Genomic DNA, 11,083 nt, shown 5'->3' with positions numbered 1-11,083 from the left:
TGGACACAGCATCTTCCTTGTGTAGAAATGCTGGATACAGTGTTTGGTGAACATGGACACAGCATCTTCCTTGTGTAGGAATGCTGGATACAGTGTTTGGTGAACATGGACACAGCATCTCCCTGATGTAGGAATGCTGGATATAGTGTTTGGTAAACATGGACACAGCATCTTCCTTGTGTAGGAATGCTGGATACAGTGTTTGGTAAACATGGACACAGCATCTCCCTGATGTAGGAATGCTGGATATAGTGTTTGGTGAACATGGACACAGCATCTTCCTTGTGTAGGAATGCTGGATATAGTGTTTGGTAAACATGGACACAGCATCTCCCTGGTGTAGGAATGCTGGATGCAGTGTTTGGTGAACATGGACACAGCATCTCCCTGGTGTAGGAATGCTGGATACAGTGTTTGGTGAACATGGACACAGTATCTTCCTGGGTCAGTTTCTTGTGGGGACTGCTATATATAGTGAGTGTTTAACATGGACACGGCGTTTTGCATCCTCCTGGGTCAGTCTGTGAGGGTTCTGGTGAGAGGGAAAGCTAGATACAGTGGTAGTTGAGCATGGGCGCAGCACTGTACAGCGTTTGTGAAAACGTGTCTTGCTTGGTGGTCTGCTATTGGTTCTGTTGATCTGAGCACTGGTCACAGTGCTAGTTCAGGACCCGTGGTTCTATGTCTTCTTCTGTTTGTTATAATAATGCGGATGGCAAACATGCGGATGGATGTCTTCTGTTGGTTCTGTTGATCTGAGCAATGAACCAAGTATTAGTCTGAGACATGTGGTTTCTGTCTTCCTCGTATTAGATATATATATGTGTGTGTATATATATATATATATATATATATATACATATATATGTATATATCATATCACACACACAAACACACACACACACACACACACGCACGCACGCACACACACACAGCGAAAAAGAGAGAGAGAGCGAAACTAAAAGAGAGAGAGAGAGGCAGACAGAGACATACTCAGAGAGACAGAGAGGTGAGAGACAGACAGACAGTGATAGAAACGGACAGAAACATAAGGAAACATGTAATTAAAACAAATAATGATAAAAACGAGACAAACAGACATAAAACAGACGGTAAAACAGAGACACATGAAAACGGACAGAAATGAAATCAGTCAAAAAGAAACCTCTGACAAAACGAAACCAGAGACGGACAAACCGGTGCGACAAGGACAGGTGTACCCACCCTGATGAGGATATCCATGGGTTCGTTCATTGTGGTCAGATCTGGCTTCATGGCCAACGCTCGGAATTTCACTGTCAGGACAAAAAACAACAACACAACATTCACCATATGAAATGAAACAGGAGAGGCAAGGTATTCAAGACTCACGTCAGACACTCACTTGCCCCAACAAAGAAATCACGAAAACAACAATACTTCAAAGCAGACCATCCGGCAAAAAGACACACATATTGATGTGACCTTGACCTTTGACATCTAAATCAACAAAGCATTTATCTTCTTGCCGAAACGAATGACTGTACCACAAAGTTCTTTCAGGGTTCTGCTTAGTTGTTATTTTACCGATACGCCATGTTGTTACCTTAACCTTTGACCTCTGACCTTTTGTCTTCTCAAAGGTTTGTTCTCATCATGACCAGCCATTGTGTTAACTCTGATGAAGACTGTATGCAGGACATTTGTTGTTGTTGTTTTTTTTTTGTTTTTTTTTTCAATATTGCACATGAAAAATATGTTTATCTGTATCTTATGCAACGTTGTGGCTTTGACCTTTAACCCCCGATTTTTTTATATTTTTTAATAGATCATGCTGCACCCATCTCCAGTCACAGTGTCAAGTTTAATATATATATATATATATATATATATAATAAATTGGATGTGAGATACGGCTTCTGTCAACCCTTTTCTGTTTTGCCAAATAATGACTTTGTCCTTTGATCTCTTACCCTGCTTATTATCACATCATCATAAAGCTTATGCCTGTAAAGCTCTAATCATGCCTACCATCCTAACATTTTCGCTTCCCATGCCACAAGTTTCAGTCAATAAAGCGCCAACTTTAATAGAATCTATCATAGAAACACATACAGACACGTCTCGTTTGCACGCGCATGTAAAAATCATGAAATAAACGAAAGAAAAGATTCAGACACAAAATAATTCACAAAACTAAAGCAGCAAATAATCAATGTAAAAATTAACTGTGTTGTACGGGCTTCGACATCCACTTTTTTTTTTAACACACGTGTGTGTGAAAGAGAGATAATGTGTATGAGTGAGAGCGAGTAAGAGAGCGAGTGAGAGAGAGAGAGAGGGGGGGGGATACGGATGCTTTATTCAATACAGGTCATGGCCCCTCATGAAGGGGTGGTGTAAAAAATCATTACGGAGGTAATATATTTTGATATGCAAAACACAGTTATAACCTGAAAATGAGTAAAACAATTATTGTCTGCATTTGGTCTCATTCATACAGAATAACAACAAACGGGAAGAATAAACACACATTCAACAGCATATCATGTTTCTAATCTTTAAATCTTTATACAAATAAAGTGCTAGCTGTTTGTTAACGTGTTCTTTAATGGATGAATAAGCAAAAACACTCTGAACATGGAGGGTTGCCAATGATATTTTAAAAGAGAGTGAGAGAGAGGGCGAGAGAAAGTGGCAGAGACAGGGTGACAAAAACAGAGACAAACAGACAAGCAGAGACAGAGACAGAGACAGATACAGAAAGACAGAGAAGAGACAAAAGACAGAGACAGGGAGATACAACATGTGTGGTTGCATGTGCAGTGACTGTGCAGTGTGACGACCACCCCAAACACCTGTCTGTCCAGGCTTGTAGATGGCTTTGTCCGTCTGCACAAAAATAGAGAACGTCTTCTCGTCCAAAGTGACGACCTCTGATTGGTTGAACGTCACGTCTCCCGTGGCAACCACACTTATGGCGTACTGGAACCAGTGGCGCCAACCAGGCCGCTTCAGAGTTCTGGGAATCTGGCAACAGGCGTGGGGGGGGGGGGGGGGGGGGGGGGGAGGTGCTGTAGTGACACCATGGACCGTCTCCGTCTCCATGCATCAACTGTCTTTATTTCATTCTATGGGTAGTCCTTTTCCTATTCTCTCTTCTGCAGTTGTATATATAAAGAGATCAAGGGGTCAATGTACTAAAATGCAACGAACAAATCATATACACATAATTATAAACACAACGCATAAAATCTTTTCATATTCTCTTATCTTCATTCTACGGGTAATCGTTTCACATTCTCTCCTCCACATACAATGAACAATATTTTCACATTTTCTCCTCCACATACTATCAGTAATATCTTCACATTCTTTCTTCTGCATTTGAATGCACAAGGAAAGTAAGATACCAGTAGGTCTCCGCAAATGTTGATCTGAAACACACACACACACACACACACACACACACACACACACACACACACACACACACACACACACACACCAAAAACCCACCACCACCACCACCCAAAACGAAACTGCTACTATCAGTATTTAAACCCAGAACCTTTAAATTAAACGTCCATCCCTCTCACCACTCAGCTATCAGTTCTGTAGATATCCTCTCTTCCATTATAATGAGGATCGATCACTTGAATCATTTCCATAACAACAGCGAGAAAAGCAGCAAGCGTTTAACAAATCCGATGTGAAATATGTAAAACAAATCATGCTGCTTCATTTTGTACGTGTTTTCTGTGGGATTTTGTCTTCTTCAATTATTGAGGCACCATGATCTATCACCACTCTTATTTCTTTCAGTTTTGTTGTTGTTGTTTTGTTTATTTCATTGTATGTGGGCCATCTGAGAAGTCCTCTCACACCATCGTCTCTTTTCATTACATGTTTATTCTGCATGGGTATATCAGTTTCAGTTTCAGTTTCAGTTGCTCAAGGAGGCGTCACTGCGCTCGGACAAACCATATACGCTACACCACATCTGCCAAGCAGATGCCTGACCAGCAGCGTAACCCAACGCGCTTAGTCAGGCCTTGAGAAAAAAAAAAAAAAAAGGGGGGGGGGGAATAAATAATAGATAAGCTTACATGAATGAATAAATAAATAAATAAATAAATAAATAAATAAATAATAATTATAATATAGAAAAAGGATATACACAGCTGAAATCAATTAAGGTACTGTACCAGGTCTGCACATATGTTGACCCTAGATATCAGAAAGAAACTGACCTTCACCTTTAACCCAGCATACACACACTATCACGATTCAAGCCCAAGACTTTGAGATTGAAAAGTCCACTCCTCCAAACAGGCAATTATCATTGCGGCCATAAAAAGAACAACAATAGGAAAGAAAACAATAAGATTTTAAAGCATCCAATATAAAGTATGCGCACAGCATTCTTTAGTCCAGTTTTCATTGATCCAAAAGATGACCGGATATCATATCATGTTTGTCTGTTGTTGTTTTGGTCACTAAAACAACATTGTGTTATGAGAGGACTTACCTCAAGATTTATTGTATGACCATTCCCTGAAAAAAAAACCCAACAGATTTCGTTAACAACTGTACTCAGTAAAATACATACAAGAAATGCTTTTATGCCCGCACATCATTTGCATGCTAACGCACATGGTATACGATATAGTACAATACAAAGCCAAAAATGGCATTACGCTTTCATATCCCATACGTCAATTTCGAATACAAAAAAATGTGTGCGCCTCTATATCTGTCTCTTTCTCTTTGAATAACCCCTCGGGATACATCTTCATGGCCAAATCCCACATGATATCTATCTTTCTATCTATATCATACCACTATCATACTGTTTAAGATGCGTTTGTTTTCAGGTACCTGTCCTCCTTATCTATGATCAGTCCACATGAACACTCTCATCCCCACACCTACACACACACACACACACACACACTGACCTCCCCCTGTCACAGGCACGTGCAGCACGTGAGCGAAGACGACAGAGTGGTCCGAGTTGTTGGTGAGAGTGACGGACACTGTGGCCCTGGCCCCAGCCTTCAACAGGTGCACCGTCACGGGAAGCCTCAGGCCAGGACGGATCCGGGTGGAAAACGTCACCCAGTAGGTCGCTACCCCGCTGACACATATATGATTATCATTGTTTTGTTGTTGCTGTTGTTGTTGTTGATTTTGCTGGTGGTGTTATTGCTATAAAAACATGATAATGATGACGAGAAGGAGGAGGTTGTTGACATCGACGACGACGATGACGATAAGAAGAAGGCAGTTGAAGAGGAGGGGGAGAAGTAGACAAAGAAGAAATAACAGATTATTTTCATAGTAGTAGTAGTCACAGTAGTAGTAATAGCAGTCATAATAGCAGTAGTAGTAGTAGCAGCAGCAGTAATAGTGGTACCGTTATTAGTGACATCGTCGTTGTTCTCAACAATGTCGTCTCTTTTGATGATGTTATTATAATCAGTAGTGCTGTGTTTAATGCCCTGTTAACCACCAGCCAGCATCCTGTATTCAGTAAAATCTACCGCCGTTCTGAGTGTGATCATGGCCCAGTCCTGCCACCTGCAGTCAGCTATTTTTTCGTTTAAAACAGAACATAAACCCTGCCATGATTTCAACCCCATGGCTATTCAGAAAGTTTGAAGTACCCATGGGTTAATGTTACGGCCATTGGAGCAGTGAATTCATATCCACTGTGTCTTGGGGTCAAGAAAAGCAAGAGCCAAACATCTTCCGCTCTTTTTTTTTTTACCTCCGCCAACTGATGTCAAGTTCCCATTCACACCCAGGGGGAATAAAGGAAATGGGGATAAAATGCCCCCCACCCCACCCCCCCGCTCCCCCCGAAACCCCGAAGGACAAAACACCGTGCTGAAATGGGGCCTTGAACTCTGAGCACTGGTGAACACTGGGTCAACCATCTAACCGATTTAATCGCGGCTAACTAGTTAGTCTTGTCATCCATCTCACTGGAAAAGGACCGAGACTCACCCGGGACTAGGTCTGGTGGTCGGTGGCTGAAAGGGGCGGTAACCAGGTGTGTAGGGTATCCAGGAGGCGCTGCAACACTGCAGGAGGAGCACAACACCCAGCGTCAGAGAAGCGACGAAAGATCCCCTCGTCATCGTCATCGTCATTGTCGTCATCATCGACAATCACCTTGGAGACTGTCTGTGTCTACAGGAGATCTGGAAGTGATCGAAAAAGGAAAATGCGCACAAATGGAGTTCTGGTCAGTCTTCAGTGGAACTCCGACGAAGGAAGGCAGCCGGAGAGCCGCTGAACCCCCCCCCCCCCCCGCCCCCCCCCCCCCACACACACACACACAGCATTGCTTTCTTTCTTTCTTGAGTTTTCAGTATATCCTTCTGTCATACATAAATCACATTTCTAAGATACTGAAAAAAACCCTAATAAACTGTTTGTTTGTTTGTTTGTTCGTTTTTTGTTTGTTGTTGTTGTTTAGCAAAAAAAATTTTAATAAAAAAAAATAACATAAACAAATCATTTCGGGCAAAATGCCCAATTTAAAAAAAAATATCCTGAATAAGTACACAAAAAGTTTCGCTGCATGAAGCTGTTGATTTGTGTGTGTGTGTGTGTGTGTGTGTGTGTGTGTGTGTGTGTGTGTGTGTGTGTGTGTGTGTGTGTGTGTCTGTGTCTGTGTGTCTGTGTGTGTTGTTGTTTTCTAAAACCATACACCCTTACATGCACTTTGAAAAAAAAAATATATATATACATATATATATATATATATATATATATAGTGTGTGTGTGTGTGTGTGTGTGTGTGTGTGTGTGTGTGTGTGTGTGTGTGTGTGTGTTCACAGAATCAGGGTGACTTGGTCTGTGCAAAATCTCATCTGGTTGACATTCTTCACATTCTCCACGTGATTCAGTCTCTGTATGTGTTTGGAGGTGCGAGGGGGGCAGGGGGGAGATGAGTGCGCGCGCGCGTATGTGTTTGCTCGTGCGCTCGTATGCGTGTGCGTATATGTATTTGTCCATGAGTGTGTGTGTGTGTGTGTGTGTGTGTGTGTGCACGCGTGTATGTATTTGTGTGTGTGGGTGTGGGTGTGTGTGTGTGTGTGCGTGTGCGCGCGCGTGTGTGTGTGTACATACGAGTGTGTGCACGGGCTGGCCCCTTTTCCGAGCTGTTGCTGCAAACACAGCACAGTTTGAAAGCTTGGATCTTCAGGGATTGAAGTGCTCAATGTGACTGAGTGGAGCATGGGGTAGTTAGGTGTGAGTGGGGTGTAAATGAAGGAGGGAAAGGGCCGTGTGACGATGGGGGAGGGGGCTGGGGGGGGGGAACAGGGTGGGGGTGGGGGTATGGAGGGGGCCTGACGTGCCTATCATACGTTCGTAGGCTGCAACACCCACATTCAATGGTATACGTACAAGTGGGCTTCCACGTGGAAAAAAAGAAAGAAAAAAAAAGACCACTTTTACCGGTACCGCAACATTATCATCGATAATCTGGTTCTTGTTCTTGGATCGCTTATATAAAACACGGGGTCTTGAATGTGCGTACTATTTTCGTCTTCTGCACGCGTAAATAAACACAAAGGTGTTGGAGGCACTTATAAATCTGCACGTCTGTTGACTCGTGAGACTAGCAAATAAAAATCCCAACTTAACCCACCAGGCGCCGCTACCAGGATGCGAACCCTGGATCCTCAAACTAAAAGCCCAACGCTTTAACCACTCAGGTATTGCTCCCCTCCAGGAGGACATGGTGAATTGTTGGAGGAGCGTGGGTGTGTGGTGATGAAGCATTGTGCTTCACTGACATTTTTCAGAGGTGCTGAAACAGCTTGAGTATACACTCAAACATACAACCACCTTCATTTGGAAATGACTCCAGAAAACGAAAAGTAAATTTGGATAACAACAAGAATTTACCCACAACATATTTCCGATTTTTTTTGTTTTTTTCGTAGAGATTCGGAAAGAAAAAAAACATAATGATGACAAACAAACGAGAACAACTAATAACCTCGTAAGATCTTACTTTTCTAACGCTTTATTCACACATGCATACAGCATAAAATGAAGCCTTGCATCCTATTGACTGGTGCAATATCTACCTCCATCATGTCATTCATGTTACAATATTCTGCAATAAGTAAATAAATGGATAAATAAAAAATAAACAAAACAACAAAAACAAAATAATCAAACCAAAACCAAAATGGAAATTTTACCTGAGACCATTGACGTCACATCAACGTACACGTCAGTCTTGACAGGAAGAGATCTGTATCAGACGCTTGTAGTTTATGGACGGTACATGTCGACAAAGATGTAAACTGCTCAAAGTTGTGTACAAGAACACGAACGAAACTGACTGGTGTTTCTTTTATATAGACCACCCCATCGTCATCCTTATTTACATGTCAGGAGGCAGCGGTGTGGTTGAGTGGTTGGGGCACCTTGTCTGTACCGGATACTGAGTTGTTGTTTTTTGTTTTTTTTTTCTCAAGGCCTGACAAAGCGCGTTGGGCTACGCCGCTGGTCAGGCATCTGCTTGGCAGATGTGGTGTAGCGTATATGGATTTGTCCGAACGCAGTGACGCCTCCTTGAGCTACTGAAACTGAGTTTTCCTCCCGACGTAAAAAAAAAATTAAAAATAAAAAAAGAGGGAGAAAGTAAAAAGTTGGATGATATACCCAGGAAAACATTCATTCATTGTAAACTTTACACATGCATACAGAAACCAATAGACTGCTGTAACTGGGAGACTTTGTAAACGTGTTTAATACCATGTTTTTCCCCATGATATTGAATAAAGAATGGATGCAAAGTAACATGGCTCCCTCTAGGGCACCCAACATTGTCTTCACTACAGTTATCTGTTGTTGTTTTGTTTTGGTTTGTTTTGCGGTGGGGGGATGGAGGGGGTATGTTATATATATATATATATATATATATATATATATATATATATATATATATATATATATATATTTTTTTTTTTTGATAACGAAGAGTGGTAACTCCCTTCATACACAAAGTACACAACTTCAATTCAGTGCTACTTATTCAACCGATTCAGCTGGAACACAGGTGAATAACAGGTACATTGGAACCATCCGAACGACGACTGTCCTAAAACCCTCTTGGCCGAGAGAGTGGGGATGTAACTTGGGCAAGACACTCTCCACTATAATCAAATTCTAGCCCAAATTGTCGGAACAGCAGTTGCCTCCTCTGCTGTTCTGATGGTCATAGTCGGACACGACTGACTATCATATATATAAGGAACAAACCCTGACACTTCCCCGAAAATGAAGCTCCGGGCTTATCCTTATACATACGGATGCTGTCATCTTCTTCTTCTGCGTTCGTGGGCTGCAACTCCCACGTTCACTCGAATGTACACGAGTGGGCTTTTACGTGTATGACCGTTTTTACTCCGCAATGTAGGCAGCCATACTCCGTTTTCGGGAGTGTGCATGCTGGGTACGTTCTGCGAACGCTGACATGGATTACAGGATCTTTAACGCGCGTATTTGATCTTTTGCTTGCGTATACACACGAAGGGGGTTCAGGCACTTGCAGGTCTACACATATGTTGACCCTTTACCCATCAGGCGCCGTCACCGAGATTCGAAGCCAGGACCCTCAGATTGAAAGTCCTCTTCGCTGTCCATCAAACATACAACATCAGGGCAAAAATAAAATATATATCAATTTCAGTGACTCCCTACCGATGGACATTTTTTTCTGTTTCTTTAACGTTTGATGCGTGCTGACACCATTATATATATCATCACCAATGTTCAATGGACCCTACTCTCGCCTGTACTGTTGCTAATAATATGAGAGATACTGACGGCCGCTGAATTAGGATGCAATCATCTGTAAAAACAGAAGATATACATAACATCACAGTGTGTGCGTGCCTGTGTACATTTGTGTGTGCATGTGAGTGTGAGTGAGTGGACATTATAATAATGTCCTGGCACAACTAGACTGAAGACGAAATTAGAAACGAGGACCTGTGAGAAACAAGGGACAGGAGCCAGTGGAGAAAGTGGGGATGGACTGGCCATACCTTGAGGAAATCGCCATCCAGCACTACACACCAGGCCCTGACTTCAAACCCCCAAGGCAGAAGGAAGACAGGACAGTCCAAGAACACCTGGAGGCGGGACACTGAAGCAGAGCCAAAGATGCTGAGATCCAGCTGGAGGGATGCAGAAAGGACAGCTCGGAATCGAGTCCGGTGGAGAAACGTCGTTGATGGCCTTTGCTCCACAGGGAGGCACACACACACACACACACACACACACACACACACAGAGAGAGAGAGAGAGAGAGAGAGAGAGAGAGAGAGAGAATACGTATACGTATGTATAATATATATATATATATATAGAGAGAGAGAGAGAGAGAGAGAGAGAGAGAGAGAGAGCTCTGTTAAGCGGGTGGCAGTGAGAATCATTGTGAAAATCACTGCTTCTGAAGACCCCTTTATGTATTTGCTCCAGCTCCAAAATAGACATAACATTAACAAAAAGGATGACCCTGGCTTACATTTTATTGTACTGAAAAAGTTTATAAGTCTACAAACATAGATAACTGCAAGCAGAAAAAGTGATTTAGCATCTCACACACATGCACATGCGCACAGTATTTCTGCGAATATTCACAGATTTCTGCCTTTCCTCCCTCCCCTGAGAAGCACCATCTTGGGAGAGGGAAATTTTCTGCGGATGTCCGCAGGAGTGAACGCTTCACACTAAAGTCTGCACTACCACGTATGAAACACCGCCCCCTCCCCACATCCCCACTCCCAACCACACAGGTGAAAAGTGCACACAGGTGGTGTCCTAAGTACGTTAAAACAGAACAGGCACCACTGAACACCACCGAAGTGACTCAGCAGCAGTGCAGGGTCTCCTCTGGTGTGTGGCCTCCTGGCCGACCTAACATCGATGGTTCCCTGTGGACTGCCGACGCTGGAACTGCGACGGACGAACCCGGGTGTGGCCGTGTATGGGGGGAATCTAAATGAGTGGCGTGGGAGTAATGCCACTGAAACGGTGCAGATGATGAGGCAGCAAAAAAAAAAAA

General features: G+C 42.8%; 1 protein-coding gene across 1 annotated transcript in view; it reads right to left on the bottom strand.

Moving 5' to 3' along the window:
• Positions 1–8,350, bottom strand: part of LOC143299004 (CD109 antigen-like) — a 62,997-nt gene extending 54,647 nt beyond the window's left edge. The window contains exons 1-6 of the mRNA XM_076612075.1: positions 8,208–8,350; positions 5,992–6,188; positions 4,941–5,119; positions 4,511–4,536; positions 2,838–3,009; positions 1,225–1,295 (exon numbers count right to left, since the gene is read on the bottom strand). Coding sequence (XP_076468190.1) covers positions 1,225–1,295; positions 2,838–3,009; positions 4,511–4,536; positions 4,941–5,119; positions 5,992–6,149 — 606 coding nt within the window. The 5' untranslated portion in view covers positions 6,150–6,188; positions 8,208–8,350. The remainder of the gene's footprint in view (positions 1–1,224; positions 1,296–2,837; positions 3,010–4,510; positions 4,537–4,940; positions 5,120–5,991; positions 6,189–8,207) is intronic.
• Positions 8,351–11,083: the final 2,733 nt, after the last annotated feature.

This window comes from Babylonia areolata, chromosome 24 (genome assembly GCF_041734735.1).
Source record: "Babylonia areolata isolate BAREFJ2019XMU chromosome 24, ASM4173473v1, whole genome shotgun sequence".
NCBI lineage: Eukaryota > Metazoa > Mollusca > Gastropoda > Neogastropoda > Buccinidae > Babylonia > Babylonia areolata.
Note: the sequence above shows the minus strand (reverse complement) of the source record. Positions and strands in the feature narration are given on the sequence as shown.